The sequence below is a fragment of the Stenella coeruleoalba genome (genome assembly GCF_951394435.1).
Source record: "Stenella coeruleoalba genome assembly, chromosome: 8".
NCBI lineage: Eukaryota > Metazoa > Chordata > Mammalia > Artiodactyla > Delphinidae > Stenella > Stenella coeruleoalba.
Window position 1 is genome coordinate 16015421 of NC_137154.1, and position 18782 is coordinate 16034202.

The 18782-nt window shown below is 39.8% G+C and overlaps 1 protein-coding gene across 1 annotated transcript in view; it reads right to left on the reverse strand.

Moving 5' to 3' along the window:
- Positions 1-677: 677 nt before the first annotated feature.
- HSD17B12 (hydroxysteroid 17-beta dehydrogenase 12) overlaps positions 678-18782 on the reverse strand; it is a 164446-nt gene continuing 146341 nt past the window's right edge. The window contains exons 8-11 of the mRNA XM_079930682.1: positions 18590-18671; positions 16889-16954; positions 3883-4032; positions 678-3623 (exon numbers count right to left, since the gene is read on the reverse strand). Of these exons, the coding sequence (XP_079786808.1) occupies positions 3519-3623; positions 3883-4032; positions 16889-16954; positions 18590-18671 (403 nt within the window). The 3' untranslated portion in view covers positions 678-3518. The remainder of the gene's footprint in view (positions 3624-3882; positions 4033-16888; positions 16955-18589; positions 18672-18782) is intronic.

Genomic DNA, 18782 nt, shown 5'->3' on the forward strand with positions numbered 1-18782 from the left:
TAAGTTTTCAAAGGAAAGTCTGCCCCAATCTTTTACAGATTCTTCTAGAGCACAGTAAATAAAACAGGTAGCACTCCCCAGCTCATTTAATGAAGTTATAATCTTGATATGAAAACCAGACAAGTATGAGAAAGACTGCAAGCCCATTTCTTAAATATAGATGCAGAAATTCTAACTACAATACCAGCAAACTGAATTCCACAGTAAATAAAGATAGTGAAATAAGATCAAGAATGTAAAGGTGATTTAATACTAGAAAGTCATAATTAAACTAAAGCAAGATCTCTGAACTCTTCCAGAAATAGCTCACCTAGTATGTGCTTCAATATGTATGTACTCCTAGCTATTCTTGGAACATACCAGGTATGCTCTCTCCTTGGGCTCTTTGCACAGGCTCGTCTGCCTGAAATGCTCTTCCCCCAGGGAGGTGAAGGTCTTGCTCAAGATGGCTCCAATGTCACCTCTCTCTGGGTCTGCCATGAGTACCTTATTTAATGTCACAAGCCTCCCACCCCTACCCCAACAAACATTGATTCCCCCTCCTACTTACCCTGTTTCATTTTTCCCCACAGCATATTATTATTATTCCTTTTGTTTATTACCTGTCCCTCATTTGCTCCCTCCCCAGGTCCCTCCCCCGCCCCACATCCTGTTCAAGTGTAAGCTCAACTGGGGTTAAGAATTTTTTATCTACTTTGTTCACTGTAGTTTCTCCAGCATCCAGAAGCGTAAATGGACATGGTTGGCATTCAGTAAACGCACACAACAGTTTATCTAGAAACTTTTATAACAGGGAAGACAAGCTGGCTTTACATCCTTTTGGGATTACCTTTTGTAGTACCCATTTTGCTTGCTTTTCAGTGACACAGGTAAAAGAGTGGTCAAAGTTGTAATATGCTGTTTATCACATTAAAATCTTTTTCATCTATTAAGTTTGTGTTCATGCTAGACAGTGTTCCATTTCTAGATGTTTCCATATAAATCTCAATAGAAAGAATTACATTTCCACAAGGGAATTTTAATTCTGTCTATACTTATACGTTTTGCATCAGGAGTAACAAATATGCTAATCTAAAAATATTGGAATGTCACAAAGTAGTGAGTCCTTAAAATTTAATTAATTAGTTTCTAACATATTAAATAAAAAGCTTTGATCATTTGTTTTGATACTGGTAAACTACAGAGCAAAGTAGCAAAATCCAGGACCACCAAAATATCAGGTAATTTTTGGTATCAATAGACTTCAGAAATTATAGTACTACTTAAGCTCATTTCATTCTCATAAGGTATTATTATCACAGTAAATCTCCTCTTTTACACTGAATCAGCACCATTCGTACTGGTATTGGCATTGATGTTCACTCTATATAAAGTTCACTTCTATTGTATTTTGATGCGATAAATATCAAGTGAGAACTCAGAATTCATCTCTTTGGGGCAGGACCACATTTGAGGAAATGGAGACCAATATCATCTTTATTTATTGCCAGTGCACATGGGCCTGACATAAGGACAAATCAAAATGGCACACATCATTCTGTGTGCAGGGCAATTCCTCTCCTGGCCTCCCTCCCCCATGCTATTGTACTGAAAGGACAATGAAAGAACAATAAATTAAAACCCAGTTTTCTATGCTGTGAGGAGAGCTGATTCTACAGTAATCATCAATACTAATCTTCTACTCTGCTCTTTGAGTTCAAACCATATCTAGCACACATCAGACTATAAAATCAAGTCAATATAAAGTTAAGTCTAAAAATTATGCTTCACAATTTTGAAGGTTTTTGAGAACATTGGTTTCTCTTTTAGTATAATTTTTCTTTCATGTGCCTGGAAACATAGATTTTCATGTTATCATCTTCAACCTTGAGTGTTGAATACAAGAGGATACTTGCTGAGCTGAAGCAGTCAAAGCCACAGCTCAGAAGTTTTGAGCTTGCTAAGGGATTTCCTAGCCAGATTACAGCTATTTTCTAGACGGGATAAAAGGCGAAGTATTTTGTATACTTGCAAACCAATCCCTCCCCCTCTCTACCAACTGTCCAGCAAAAACCACCACCACAACAATTAACCAACAAATGTGTGAAAGCAAATAATATATTGCCCAGGTCATTGTGATTTCACCATTTCTACAACAAAATGACAGAGAGAGAAAGGCAATGTGTTTTTCGTAAAGCTAAATTTATTCTTTATTCTGAGATTATGTTCTTCCTATTTTGGGGATGCTAAAATGTCTTTTCTTTTATATAATAATGCCAATAGCAGATGGTAATTTGGGTTTTTCTGTTTTTGTTTTATGTCCTTAGCTGGCAAGTTTAAAAGCTAGAAACACTTAAATACCCCAATTAAAAATTTTATTTATTTATCTGCAGATTTCCTGATACTTAAATCTCAGATCCTGGGAACCATAGCCTAGGTAAAGACCTACCTTCTGTGTTGCATGTTTCACAACACTGAATTAATTTCTTAGCAAGTTCCCCAAACAAGTTATGTAGCAGAATAAAAGTAAGTCTTAATTTATATTAAACCAGTGCAAAAATGGGCTTAATTTCAAGCACCAAAGGAATATATTTTCAATCAACACCATGGTTATAACATCTTTTATTAAAACTAATTGTATCAATATCTATAGGGTACCTATTTAAAAGTATAATGCCACTACTCTATATCATCATTGTTCTAAGAGTAGCCTGGTGTCACATATGTGAGCAGTATTGGTGCAGTGCAGAAACAAAGAAGCTGGGGTCCAAGCAGGCCACCTTGCTGGGTCAGAGTTTTAGTGGCACTGATGGAGCTGCCCATCAATGTACATTTTGGCCCATTTACCTTTATAAATCATACCATATAGCATTCAGTATTTACATACATTTAAACTGAGAAGGCATACGTATTAGAGGAAAGCATATTTTAGTGGGCATGTGTCAAAAATAACTCTGTGTTTCATCATTATTTTTACGTCATTAGCTACCCTTGAGAAAGGAAAGTTCCGTATAAATGTACAAACCAAGACATACTTTTAGAAAACCTTACAGAGTGCTATGCAAATTGCAGTGTATCCTCCCATAAGTAAATCAATTAACCCCCACTCCCTCAAAGTGTTCAAAACAAAAAAGGATAGCTGGCCGTTACTTTTTAAAGTATGTTTCAGAGAAAATACAAGCATAATCATCATTGGCATTTTGGACCAGATGAAACTCTTAAGCCTTACATCTGACTCTATCATTCAGTGATTTGTTATAATTGTGTTCCTTCCTAGTAAGCAGTTCTTGCTAATGTTAGTTCTGTATCTATTTGATAGGGGCATTTATGTTACATTTCAAAATAACTCCTGGTAGCATCCAGAATATATGTCAGGAACTCCTGAAAGCAACTCTGCTTTCCTCTCAATTATGACATTTAGCTTTATCAGTAACTGTTAATTAACATGACAACTGAAGATTTGGAGATGGTGGGCCCCTTGCAGCAAACATGCCTAGGCTGGAACATCTGGTCAAGTTACTCAACACAGTTACCAATGCTTAGTTCTTCTTAATTTTCTTCAGATAGCGAGCCCGGGTGGAGTTGCCTAAATTCATGGTCAATTTAAAATACAACCAGGAAGGCAGGCTTGAGATCACTGAGGCCTAGGGAAAGAAATGGGGAGATATGCAATTAAGGCTTACAATTTGAACTCAATTGAAACATATGATCTTATGTTTTACTATATTGTTGTTTTATTTATAGGTAGATTTTAGAGTTCTTGGGTGTACAGTTGAAAACAGATGCCTTGCTAGTAAGTCTAGACAATGTATATATGCTAATATACCACATACTATTTTGTGACTCGATGGGAAAGAAAACCCCAAACGGAAGTACTGATTTGGAATTTAAAAATCTACATACCATAAGAGAATGGATCAGGTATCCGTTGGTTCGGGATTGCACGCCGACAGTTTTAATGGCAGACTTCACAAACGTCTCTGAAGAGGGCTTATCCAAAGTTGGCTTTCGAATTTTAGCCAGTTTCGTAGCTACAAAGTAGGGCAGGACACTCTAGAATGGCAACATACCCCCCCAAAAAAAACATGCCACTGATTAGGAAGGCCACAAACTCAATTCACACTGATGTTTGATTGCTCTTAGTGGCAGAAACATTCTGAAAAACTCTGAAGTTTGTATCTTTAGAGAGAGAGAAGAAAAAGAGAAGCAGCTATCTAAAAGCTACCTTGATAGAACAAACGATAGCATAAAACAAGTTGTATAAAAACAATCTGTCGGGCTTCCCTGGTGGCGCAGTGGTTGAGAGTCTGCCTGCCGACGCAGGCGACATGGGTTCGTGTCCCGGTCCAGGAAGATCCCACAAGCCGCGGAGCGGCTGGGCCCGTGAGCCATGGCCGCTGGACCTGCACGTCCGGAGCCTGTGCTCCGCAACGGGAGAGGCCACAACAGTGAGAGCCTCGCATACCGCAAAAAAATACAGTCTGTCAATACAACAGAGTTTGAGACTAGAGAAAGTATTAAAGATAAGCAGAAACATACCTTTTTGAGTCTTTAAAAAGAAGGCATTAAACAAATCTAGAGAGCAGAGATTTGGGGTGGGTGCTTTCTACTCTGACTAAACAATATAGTTACAGAACCACCACATAGGAGATTTTTGACATTTTATGCCCCTAAAGAGATAATAATAATTTCCTCCATACTTTATGGTTATTAAGCTTGTTCTATCAGTTTTGGTCCCTCTAAAATAAACATTTCATGTTAGCTTTCGGCTACCACTTTTCTTCCCTAGTTTCTTACCATTCTGCTTCTGAGTTTTATAAACTTTGCTATTGATAAGATAGGACCACCACTCTTTTCTTTTTTCTTTGTTGGGGGGAGACGGGATAACAGTATGGAAACAGCCTGGGTAACTAACAGACGCTTCACAGAAGTGGTGTGGGATGCAAAGCTGGACACTACCTTTTAGGTTAGGGGAGCTGTTTCTTTATTTCTTATGCTTGCTATATTTTGGATATGCTTCAACACAGAATGCAAGGAAACCCTATTACAACGACTCCCGAGTCATGACACAAGCGGTTCCTTCTGTAGTTTGAAATTACTTGGGCATGGTTGTACACCAAGGAGTGAATGTATTCTGTTTATCTGACATGTATGAAAGGAAGGGGTATAAATTACAATGAAACTTCTATTAAGGAAGAGGATCTGTTTCAACACATGGTGGTCAAAATCAAAAACTTCATTACTAAAGGCAGAAATAAAATTGAGATGTACTCCAAACTATAGATTTTCTTCCTGCCAAGAGCTGGGGAGTTCCCATATCTCTTTTGTTTTATTTTGTATTTTTCCCATTCCCAAGTATGAGTCACCCTCCTTAACAGGTGAGCTGAAACTTTAGCCCACCTGTTAGAACCATGAACCCAAGGGCCTAACCACTGTTACTCTCCAACTTTCTCCTTCTTAGTCCTTGCAGCCACAAACCCACTAAGTAAAGTAACTTCCCCAAAGTACTTCAATACCTGGGCCAACTTTGATTAGGTGACTTTTGGTTTTGAGAATTTGTGTATTGGAATTATTACTCTACAGTTATTCCTCACTTAAAAAGCAATTCTTTTTTTTTTTTTTTTGTCCAGCAGGTCTTTATTTTTAAACCCACGTTGCTGCAAGGATCCAGTATATGAGAGCACAAACCAAAGAGAGATCCCAGACTAACGTACAACATGAAATGCAGAGCTCATGAGGCTCTGCCAATGGGTAGGGAAAGAAAAGTTTGTTCAAGCTGAGCAGCAAACAAAGCAAAGAGAGTGTTTGCATATACTCTGACTCCAGCAGTGAAGGGCCGTAAGCAAACCCCATCACACCTCTATGACCCAGGTTTCCTGGCTACAAAAAAAAATAAAGATTAAAACAAAAACAAAAACCTTCCCATATATTGATCACAAGCCTGCCAAGAGTACTGTACAGTATTGAGCTTCTCAACATAAAGGTGGTCCACTCATTATACCTTCCAATTACATAATTAGGTATTCTAATCCCCCCTCCCTCTCTATGTGGCACAAATCAGACTGTTCTGATTTGCAGAAGAATGAAGTCGCACTGCTTGGCTGAACCACTTGATGGTGCCACAAGTTAACAAACTCATCATTCAGCTAAACCATCCAGCTAGTCGAGAAGGTCCTGGCTCTTGAGGTGGGGACAACAGACGCATGTACATTCTATTCTGGAAAGGGTATTTATTTCTACAGTGGTTTAAAATCAAAGCAGTTAACATGGCCTAGCAGAGGATGGAAAGGATTCAGAGATGAAATAACTTTTGAGCTAAGTCTTAATAATGTGGAGGAATTTGCCAGGTAAACACATAAGGGAAGAACATTTTGTAATGGGAACAGCAGGGGCAAAGAAAAGGAGACAGACCAGGATGTTCTCATGGAACGGCAGTAGTTCAGCCAGCACGGTTCAAACAGTGGAAATGTGTGAAGCAGTGGCAGAAGGAAGGCTAAACTTAAGTACAGAAAACGAGATCCAATCACCGACAGTATCGATTTCTAGAGCATAAGCTCTGTGACGACACAGTCTTATTCACCATTATATTGCCAATGCTTAGCCACTGCCATTGCCTAGCATGTAGTAGGAGTGCTAAGACGATCTACTGAATGAATTAGCAACAGAACACTTCATTATGGACAGCACTGAATATAGTACTGGGGTCCCTTTCTACTGCTGCTGCCCACAAAATTAATGACAGGAGGAAGTTGACAATGTAGCATGAGAGTTTAAACCACAATTTTAGATAGTCTAGAGCTTAAGCAAGGTTATCTGTCTAAACAAAGTCTTAGTTTACAGGTCTTAGTTACTCAGAATTTTAAAAGAAGGAGAATTTCAAGTTATGTAAAAATAAAGAAATATCTTTTTTTTTAAAGAAATATCTTTATCTTATATGTCAAAATGTCATCTAGGTACATCATTAAACAGTTAAACAAAAATCCAATAAATGATAATGAATCCACTTTTCTGGTCTACGCAGGGAAACATTACAGTGAACAGGTTAAGAAGATACCCATACTTTCATAGGGAGTATTTTGGGCAGAACAAATTTTTAAAAGTTTCTTATGCTCAACAATTTGCCACTATAAATATTGCCAGCTCGGAAACAGCGTGAACCTTGACAGCTGCCCATGCAGGCAAGTGCCCTGGTCTTTGCACTTAGAATCCCAAACTGAAAATAATTAACCAGCCCATAAAACAAAGCTTTTTTGTCCTTGCTCAGCCTATTGAAAAGATCCCTGAAAACAAACTTGGTATCTTTTTTTCTCACCCACTGAGTAGCTTGCTGAGGTATCTGGTCTTTAGGGAACAGTTTAGGGGGCCTCGATTCAGGAACAAGAAGGTTATTACAACTTAATGTCACAGAACAAGAGAAAGATGGATGCCCAGGGCTGCATGGCAGATATTCAAGAATCAAACACTGAACCTTCTAACTTCATGTAGCAGCACATCCTTCATGCTGTCATCTGTGTACTAAGTATGCCTTCTCAAATTTAAAAATGACCAGGACAACTCACACCCATGCTTTGGGAAACACGGGTCCAGAGAACGCCAGGCTCCAGTCTATTTACACAACACGGAATTCTCAAGACGGGGTATAATCTGCCTTTTCTGAGCACTAAGTTCACCAGTGAAGTCAGCACATATTCTTAAGGCAGAGGCTGAGGCTCCTATGAAGCACTTCAGGGAATCTTTTCTCCTTCAGTCTGTATATTCATCCTCCATTTCAGGATCTGAATAACTGTATGCATAGAGCCTAGTTTTGGAGTTTGTATTATTTCACTTGCAGACCACAAGATGAGCATTTCCACAAAAGGGCCCTTGATTATCTCATTGGTAGAAACCCTTGGCCTTACTAGAAAATGTTAGGAAAAAGGAATCATTCTGATGGGACAGAGATCCCTGATAACATGGCAATGAGCAAAGGCCCCACAGTAACATTAGGTATAAACCTTAGCACCTAAGCCCAAAATGAAGGAGGTAAAATGTTGTGCTCTACACAAAAGAATCCTTGATCAACACTGGCTGGCTGATAATCTTACAAATGACCTGCCTCCACATATGTGGAATTCGTATGTTAACATTCAAAGGACAAAAGGGAAAACAGTGTTAGCTCACAAAACAGCGTGTATTTAACAAGACTTTCCTGAGCGCCTACTAGAACACTGTTTTAGGCACTCGGAATACAGTTATGGACAAGGACAAAGTCCCTGATCTTACTGAGCTTACATTTTAGTGGGGGGAAAGGGGGGCTGGTGCACATAGCCTACAAACAAATGGTTAAAAGAACGTCTACAATATTGGCAGGTGATGATGAAAAGGAAGAAGAAAAATAAACCTGAGTAAAGGGTGGAGGTGATGGAGGCTGTTCCTGCAGGTGATCAAGAAAGGCCTCTGGGATAACGGTGACATGTATGTGATATGGTCACATATAAGCAAAGATCTCAATGAAGGGAGAGAGCAAGCCAAAAAGATACCTGGATAAAGAGCCTTAGACTGAAAGAAGAGCAAGTGCAAAGGGCCTGAGGTGTGAGTGTGCTCAGAGGGTTTGAGTACTGCAAGGAGGCCAGAGAAATAGCGGGGTGTGTGTAGGGGGGCACACGCTAATGTGGAACATCTGCAGTCAGAACACGGTGGGTCACAAGAACTCTTGGTTTTACTCTGAAAGAGTTGAAAAGCCACAGGAGAGTTTTCAGCAGAGGAGTAAGATGACCTGGATTATGCTTTAAAGAGATCACAGACTGGGGTGGGGGGGTGGGGGTGGGGCTATTATCAAGGTGGGAGTAGGGAGGCCACATAGGAAGATGCTGCAAAAGGTCCAGGGCAAGAGATCACGGTGGCAGTCATGAGAAGCGGTCAGACAGTGGATGTGTTTAAAGGGTCAACTACAGTCAGTGAGATTCCCTGATGGACTGAATCTGCTGTGTAAGAGAAAGAATAAGCTGGATACGGGGGGTGGGGAGAAAACTTCAGCTTTGAAATCACAGACTTGGATTCAAATTCCACTTGACCACTTACTAGTCGTGAGATCGTGAGCAAAATACTGAGCTTTATTTTCTTCCTTGGGGGATATAGCATCTTCCCTATTCTATTACTATGAGGATTGAAAAAAAAATTGTCAGTTAAAGAGTGTGAGATTTAAACTCTGGTATGTATTAGAATTCTCTTCTAAGTTTTCTAATATTTATAATTTTCAGAATGGATTTAGAAAGAAAAAACTTGGCTGAGTTTTTATATCCTGTAAGAGGGGTAAGAACACCATTTTCTATAGAAAATGACTGTGGTAACCAGCTGGGTATCTGAGTCCTTTCTGGATACAGATTTAATGTGGTTTGAAGGACTAAAGGACATCTTAGGTTTTTAGCTCCTGTGGTATAACACTGCTGTAAAAGGCCAAGGAAAAAAGCCATTATCACTGACAAAAATGAGGGTTCACCTAGTTGGAAGCGGTCTGGGTCCAATGATCCCAACAGGACTAATTTTACTATTCTTCAGCCATTTCTCAAAGTTGGTGCAGTTGACTAGGTATGAATATTTCCTGTGAGAATCTTTCTGTTGCTTTATAGTTCTCTGTATTTAGACTCCATTTGCACTAAAGACACAGGCCATTACCTTCTTTTATTGTCCTTGGCAATTAACAAGAAAGATGGATGAGGACTTATGTTTTCAGTCCCGATGCGAATTTTTCTGTGTTTAGCTATCTAGCTCTTTGAAGCCCAGTAGATCTGTATGATTACTCTAAGCGATAAAATGTTTTAACAAAATACAAACGAGAAATATCTTCTTTCATTAACAAAATAAACTGGAATTTTGTTTGCTCCCTCATCTCAATTTGTCTGATTTGTTTTCTAAATTTATTCTGACTAAAAACTACATTTTTAACCGAATTAGCAAAACCACCAACTCTCATCACCAAAAAGCAACAAAGCACTGGAAGATAGGACTTTAAGAGAATGGGGCCCAAAGAATTTCTCCATTATGGTAAATATTCTTTTGTAATCTTTGTGCTAAGAGTGAGAAGCCCCCTTCGTTTTCAGGCCAGACCGGCTGAAACCTACACCCGCCTTCTCTGGGTCTGGGGGTGGGGGGTCTCCACCTGTGTCCTCACCTTTCCTCTGGTAAAAGGTCAGGCAAACTAAACCTCATGCGATGGTTTCAGTTAGCAAATGATCTCCTTGTTGACAGCACTTCCAGAGACCTGGCTTCGCAGCTCCAAGGAAGAAAACCATGGTGCAGAGTAACATCCCGGGGAGAGGCAGGAGGGCACGGCAGAAAGAGCACAGATCATGGCGTTATTCAAACCCTCACGGTCAATCCAGATGGCTAAATTCCCCATACCTCCCCACATTACCCAACACAGCAGCCTCCTTTAGGTCCTTCATAGAGCGGATCACTATGTAAAATAATCACATTCATGTGTTCGTTCGCTTGCTATTGTCTGTCTCCTTCCCACTAAATATAAACTCTGCCACAGCAGGGACTTCGTCTGTCTTTTTGCTATTGCATCCCCACCTCCCTAGTAGTCCCCGCTCAGTATTTCTTGACTGAAGAAACGTGGAACAAAATATACACCTCTGGTTTGGGACTTACTATCCCTTGTCGACGTAATGTGTTTAAATATCTGGCTCCCTGTGTGGGTGCCCTGAGGTCAGAACCATGTCTTACTTGTTTCCTCCCTGCCTGGCTGAAGAGCTGGCCAGTGGCAGGCACTCACTGACCTTAGGCAAGTTACATGATTCCTATTGATTCTTGGCTTTCTGTCTGTAAAATGGGACTAGGTTAACATCTATCTTAAATGAGATAAGAAAATAGGTGAAGACATGGGGCATATTGTAGATCGTCAATAAATGCAAGTTTCTTTCCTTCCTTCATGCTCATGTTTCAGAGCTTCCCATGTTTTATTTATATATGCATTATCACGTGTCCCCACGTGCTAGAGGGGGAGGCCGGGTCTCAAGGTAATGAAGCAGCTTTCTGTGGGTTAGACCACGGAGGGGTGACACCAGAACTAAAACCCTGGTCTGCTGACTAGGCTCAGCACCCTTTCCTCACCACCTCTAAGCACACCAGTAATCAATGTGGTCTGCATAAAACCACAGCCTGGACTGAGGGAGCTAAGACTTCTTACTTTGAAATGGGTAAATACCCAGGGCTTCATGAACTCTTTAGCATCAAAAAGCTCTTCATAAGGCAGGTTTGTGAAGAGTCATTCATTGCTGGATGCTAAATCTAGGGGAAACTGTGAGAGGGGGCAGGACATCTGCATGGTTTTCAAAGTGTCTCCCCACAGACTGCTTATTAGCGCAAGGGAAAAAAACAGTAACGCTACAGCAGAGAAACTGGGTAACCCCTTGACTGAGGGGTCGAAATCAACATCAGCAATAAGGGGCAGATGGATATCATGTGTCTCTGGATGTGATGCCCTGAGAAGGACACGATGTCACATATGTCATTTTGGCCAGGGAAGCATAACCTGAATCTAACCATGAGGAAGCATCAGAGAAACCCCAAGTGAGAAATGTGTGATTAAAAAGAGCAGAGGAGTACTGTCCTCTTCAAAAATGTTAATGTCATAAAAGACAAAGAAAGGCTATGGATGTATCCCAGATTAAAGGAAACTAAAGAGACAGGAGAACTATATAATACCTGGTCCTAGACTGAATTCTTTACAGGAGGGTAAAAAATGCTATAAAGAATACTATGAGGGGGAGTTCCCTGGTGGGCTAGTGGTTAGGATTCTGGGCTTTCACTGCTGTGGGCCGGGTTCAATCCCTGGTCAGGGAACTGAGATCCCACAACCCGTGCAGTGTGGCCAAAAAAAAAAAAGAATACTATGAGGTCAGAAATTAGAATACAGATGGTAGGTTAGATGAAAATACTACATCAATGTTAATTCTAAAGTTGGCAACTATATTGTGATTATTTATAAGGATATCCTTATTCTTTGGAAATACACGCCAAAGGATTTGGAGGTAAAGAAACATGATATATGCAACTCACTTCCCAATGATAAAACAAATGGAGTAAAATGTTAACAATAAGTGAATCTGTGTAAAGAGTACTGGGGTGTACTTTGTACTATTCTTATTTTTACAAGATTTCTATAGATTTGAAATTATTTCCAAATAAAAAGTTTAAAAGAAACAAGGTGGCCTGTGAAAGTTTTACAGAATAAGAGTTCAAGGAGTATAGTTTTAGGATGTCATCTTAGTTTCAGCTATTTCTTACTTGCTTAGTATTAAGAGACAGAGCCTGGTAATGGGGCCCACCAACTAGCCAGTCAGAGCACTTTGGATTTGGCCCTTTGAAAGAGGCATAATTTTGATTGGGTTTTAGTTATAGGGTAAGAATGAGAACAGATCATTCTCACCAACAGAGCACACTTTCCATAAGATTTACAAGAATGTACTTCTTATCCTCTATTCAAACATCAACAGAGTCAAAATTCACCTCTAGGACGTTTATATCACATGTTGTTACTACTATTTATTTGTGTTTCCAGGAAATGCTTATATATTAGCAAATCTGAATTCATGAAGAAAATTTTAAATGCTCTTAAAAAATTACAGGAAAGAAGTTGAGGGAAAGATGGGGAGAGAAAAAAAGCAAAGAAAAAAATATTAACAAGGAATTAATATAAAACGAGCTGGGATTTGAAAACCATACCCTCTTCCTCTCCCAAAAGAGCAATCTGTTGCATCTTCACATGGAGGCAGACCTAAAAAGAGCACCTGCCTTCCAAAGATTAGAAGAAACTGAATTTTGGCATCATAGCATTAGCTTGGAAACCCTCTAGATATAGAGTTTGAAAATTCAAGACCAGAGGCATATGGGAGCCACAGAAGAAGCTCAAAAGCCTTAAAAACAGAGGACTGTGTACCACCAAGCATGGCCATGCATAGCCAGGGTCCTCTGTGATGCCAGCAAATGGCAGGTCTCTGGTATGCCCCACATTACACGTGCCATTAGCAACACAGAGACAAACACGATAAAAAGCCTGTTCTCAAGAATACACTGGAGTGGGGGGAGTCCTGGGCCAGAGAGTATCAGGCAGAGGTATATAATAAGGAGTAAGAGAGCAGAAGGGAAGGTGTAACCACAAGGGCCCAGCGGCCAAGATAAGGTTTCCCAGGGCAGGTGAAATGAGGCTGAAGCCCTGAAAGACGGGCAGGGGCTGCAGGCTCCGGTGCGAATGGGGCAGGGAGGAGATGTGGAGAGGAGACTTGCAGAGGAGTGGGGGCAAAGGCGTGCCAGCAGAGGAGCCAATCAGGGGCACCGCAGAGGGCAGAGCACGCACTGGACACTACAGTGTCCGCTCTGGTCGGAACGCAGGGTGGCGTGATGGAATGGCAAGAGGCAATGGCCTCGTGGGGTCTGAATTCAATCCTCAACATGACGGGTGGCCACTGGAGGACACTGAAGGAAAGCAACGTCATCTGACTTGTTTTTAATAAGATCACCCAGGAAACAGTATGTGGGATGGAGTGGAAGGGAAAACTAGCTGATAAATACTCCTAGTCCAAAAAAACGTGCAGACACAACATACCACCAGAGAAAAACCAATAATTTTTTAACTGAGCTTCATTTAGACCAGATTTTTTTTTCTTTAATCCCTTTGGTCAGAATTAATATGAGATTCTCTTCTACTTCAGAGTTTGATGTGTTCACACAGAAATAACAACTGTATTTTTCCTCACAAACATTTCAGTTTTTGTTTTTTCACCAAATTCATTCTAAGTTTAAACCATGAATGAATTCCTATGAAGGAAGAGAATGATCAATGAAATTACATCATTTGTAATTCATTATTAGGAAAAAATAAAAATTTGTCAAAGTAAAATATTTCAGAAAACAAATGCTAATGTGCTTTTGTAGTAGCTGTTAGTCACAGCAGATCAATAGGCAGACCATATGCAGAAAAGATCTTTGAGGGAAACCAGACCTGAAAGTGAGAGACGAAACAGTCTTATCTGTTCACGGAATTTGAGAAATTGATCATCTATACTCACAAGGCCTAAGACTCCCTTTGTCACTGAAACACTTGCAGCTTCTGGTCACACTGACTCTGGGTCACCCACAATGGACCTTTAAGATTCCTGCTTGCTCTCAGTAGTGTTTAAAAATTGTTAAGTTAATAGCGTGAATATAATAGATTCATCAGAATGAGAAAATGGCACATTGTGTGGCACACGATGCCTGACCTCCCGAGTGCTTTACCGATTTCCTGTTACCAAAATATAACACATGCTACGTAGCAGGTTCAAACTATTAGCATTAAAGTGACTGGTGTCAAGGAAGTGGGAAAAGGGAGCGTATGGTAGCTCCGTATAAAATTCAAGATTCTTGAAAACCCTGTCCCCCCCAGGGTACCCTATATTTATGTGGAGCTGCAAATCGGAGTGACACCAAAGGGCTATGACATTGAAGGATCCCTTGGGGGAGACCTCAGGTAAGGGGAAGCAGGCTCTAAACGGACCCTGGAAGACGAGGAAACGTTTACCCTAAAGATATAAGGGAGGAAGTGGAACTAAGCAGCCCAGCACCTTCTGGTTCGTGGCTGCCTAAGCAGATAGATCCAATAAGTCTTCAGTGCTGTCCTGAAGGCCTGGAGCAAGTAGCCCAGTGGTTAAGAACAAAGGCTTTGGTGCCAAACAGACCTGGACTTGAGTCCAGTTCAACATGAGCAAGTGGCTTAACCTCTCTGAACCCCAACTTCCATAAACTTAAAGATGATGATGATCAACACCATCTTACAAGATCATTATGAGATGCAATGAAATACATGGATACATATGAAGTGCTCAGCATTGTTCCTGAAAAGTATCCCCTCAAATATTACCTATTATTATTATGATTGATCATTTGAGGCTTCGGGGTGCAAAAAGGAAAATACTAGGCTCACAGAATTAAAAGCCATAATGAACACTGGATGTGTGATGAGGTGGGGGCAGGTCGTGGACAGGAGCAGGAAAGGGGTAAGAATTGCAACCTCTCCCAAGACATTGTTAAAAAATGTGCCTAATCATGGAAATACTGTGAACCATTATTTCTTTGTGTTGAGCAACAACTGATTTGAGACTGACACCCATAAAAACCTCTACATTTGCCTCCTCTTGTATTTTGTACTGTAGTTTCACAGCATTGTATCTGTTAGCTACATAATAAAATCAAAGGTCTCTATAAAAATTAAGTCAAATGGATCAAAGGCCTAAATGTAAGAGCTAAAACTATAAAACTCTTGAAAGAAAACATGGGGGGACAATCAACTATACTTCAATAAAATTTTTTTTTAAAACAGGGGAAAAGCCTGATGGCATTTGATTTGGCAATGATTTCTGGGATATGACACCAAAAGCACAGGCAACAAAAACAAAAAATAGATAAATTGGACTACATCAAAATTTAAAACTTTTGAGCATCAAAGGACACTATCCATAGAGTGAAAAGGTAACCCACGAAGAGGGAGAAAATATTTGCAAATCATATACCTAATAAAGGGTTAATATCTAGACTATATCAAGAACTCCTACAATTCAAAAATAAAAAGCAAGCAACCCAATGAAAAAATGGGCAAAGAACTTCAATAGACATTTCTCCAAAGAAGATAGCCAAATGGCCAGTAAACACTTGAAAAGATGCTCAACCTCACTAATCACTGAGGAAATGCAAATCCAAATCAAAACCACAATGTGATACCACTTCACACTCATAACGATGGCTACTATAAAACACAAACAAACAAAAAGAAAATAACGAGTATCGCTGAGGATGTGAAGAAATTGGAACCCTTACGCATTGCTGGTAGGAACGTAAAATAGGGCAGCTACTATGGAAAACAGTAAGGCGATTCTTCAAAACAAACAAAAAGAATTATCATATGATCCAGCAATTCCATTTCTGGGTACATATCCAAAAGAACTGAAAGCAGGGTCTCAAAAAGATAGGTGTACACCCAAGTTCATAGCAGCATTATTCACAGCAGCCAAGTGGTGGAAGCCTCCCAAATGTCCATCGACAGATGAATGCATAAACACAATGTGGTATATACACGCAACGGGATTATGAAGGAAATTCGGACACATCCTATAACATGCATGAAGCTTGAAGACATTATGCTAAGTGAAATAAGCCAGTCACAAAAAGACAAATACTGTAGGATTCCACTCACATGAAGTACCTAGTGTGGTCAAATTCAGAGACAGAAAGTAGAATGTGGTTGTCAGGGGCTGGGGGGAGGGGAAATGGAAAGTTATTGTTTAATGAATAGAGTTTCAGTTTTGGAGGATGAAAAAAGTCCTGGAGATGTAAGGTAGTAATGGGTGCACAACAATGTCAATGTACTTAATGCCACTGAACTGCATACTTAAAAGTGATTTAAATGGTGTTTTCGGTGATGTATATTTTACCACAATTAAAAAAAAGTAAAAGATCACTACCACACCTATATCATCCTGTTGTATGCAGTCATCCTCGTGCTAGTAAAACTCAGTTTTATTCAGCTCTCTCCTCTCCTGTGATTATTAGACAGAGGCTTTGGAATAGTCATGGCACTCCTTGCATACCTGGCAGCTGAGAGATATTGACAGTCTAATTCTCTCAAAATAAGATCATAAGAACTTACAATTATTATGCACCAACTGTTTATGCTGCATAGTTCTACTTTAGGTATTACCACTTAAAAATTCTAGTAAATTGTTTAAAATCTAGACTTAAGTGCATAAAGGAAAAGAAACCATGTCTTTAATGGTGTGCTAACGTCACATTCACTTACTTAGGAATGTGATTTTCTTTCGTTGCCAAGACAGCAACAGTTGCTGTGGAAACCACACAAAAACAGGGATACTTAACTGAAACAAACTCCACTCACCTGCACAAAGATGCCCTTGCTCTTATATTCTTCATGGAGGCATCTAGAGAAGAAATCTACAAAAGCCTGGGAGGGGGTGGGAGTGAGAACACAAACACACATATTACATCAATCTGCCTGATCTGTAGCCATGGAAACAAAAATAATCAACTAACCATTTAACACTATAGTTTCTAATCATTCTTTTCATTTCAAATGCAGAAGAGACCTTAAAAAAAAACCTTCAAAACCTCAAGTTTTCTTTATCTGCCACTAAATTAAGTGTTCTCTTACCAAATATAATATCCAGATCAAATTCTGATTTAACTGGAAAAGGCTCTTATCTTTTCTTTTTTCAGAAAATGACTTTCCGAGAAGGAACGTCTTATTATATAACAAAGGATGCATTCCTCCTCCCCACTTGCCATTCAAACAGAAACACAGTATGAATTCTGTTCAAGTCTGGTCTAAGGGGATTTTGTTGTCAGTAAAGAGAAGAAAAGAGCAAGTGTCCTCTTGGTCCTTTGGGATGGCAAGATCCAAGAAGTGTAGAGGTGAACGTGACAGCCCATCTTCTTCCAATAGAACGACTTTAAATCTATTTGTAAAATATAATGTGCCATTTTTTTACAAAGGTGGACTCAACCTCAGGCTTGAAATGCAAAGTATCAATGATGACTCTACTAAGGTCCTAGTTTGTGACAGTCTTGTGTCCGTGGAGCAGAACAGGCAAGAAGAAGTTGAAGTTCACCAGTCACTTCAAGAAACATGGTGTTCATTTTAAACATGCCTACTGCATGTTTCAGATATATAGAAAGCAAGCAGATTGCAGGGCTGGGGGGTGGGCAGAGCCAGGCTTTTTCAAAATACAGTGCGTAGTCACTTTAAGTTTTTCCAGGGGACAAAGTGAAAAAGAGGGCAGGCGTTTTGCTCTTTTCCTTTCCTGTCATATTGCAAGTTCTTATTGTGCATTTTATTTTGTTCATTTTCCCCTAAAAGCTTGTTTAATTTCAGCGTCCCAATGGTCATTTTTATTTCAGAGATGTATCCTATGCTTCAACAACATATTTGAAAATGATGCTATTGACCTGCAGGCAGTACAAAATGCGTTCTAAATTACTGTCCTAGTAGTAACGTGAAGAGGGGAATGGTGATGTGGTATAAAATTATGGCATCTTACAGAGAGGTCTGGAAAATTCTTGTCTCACTCCAGGAGTGGCAATAAATATCTGTGAACTTTGAAGAATGTGGCAAAAACTCACACTCCCCCATCTATCTTGTGCATACTGTGTATCTATGTGCTGACTAGCTGCGATCCTTCTAAGCTCTGCGGACATGGCACTTAAGCTGTATGCTGAGTCATTCATGAATCAAATCCCCATTCTTAGACTCATTTATGTTATGTTCTGATCAGCTGAGCTAACTGGCCCAGACCAGCTCCCTGTTGGGAAGTACAAATACCAATTTTAAAACCAGTAAACTACTGGGAGAAAAAAAGCATCTGCAGATCTGAGATCTTGGTGCCTCATCTGTAAAGTTGATACCAGTCAGTGTATCTCCAGCTCTGGCTCCTCTGAAACTAGTGTTGGCTATTTTCCTTTTCTTCTCTGTCCATTTGAAAACTGCTAAGGCTAGAACTTCAAGAAAGTTCCATGCCCATTTCTCAGACTGAAAAGTATTCGTTATTCTTCTTCTGACACAATTTACTAAAAAATTGTTCACCTTAGTTGCAGAGTACAAGGTCAACAGTGGAACTGGGTACATGCCACTGGCAGAGGAGATGTTCAGAATTGCCCCTTTAGATCTAAAAAGGAAGATGCAAGTAAACAGAATGAAATCATATATACAATTGTTTATAAATTACAGATCTAGATATCTAATTATTTGAAACAGAATATCCTGGCTGTTTTTCTAA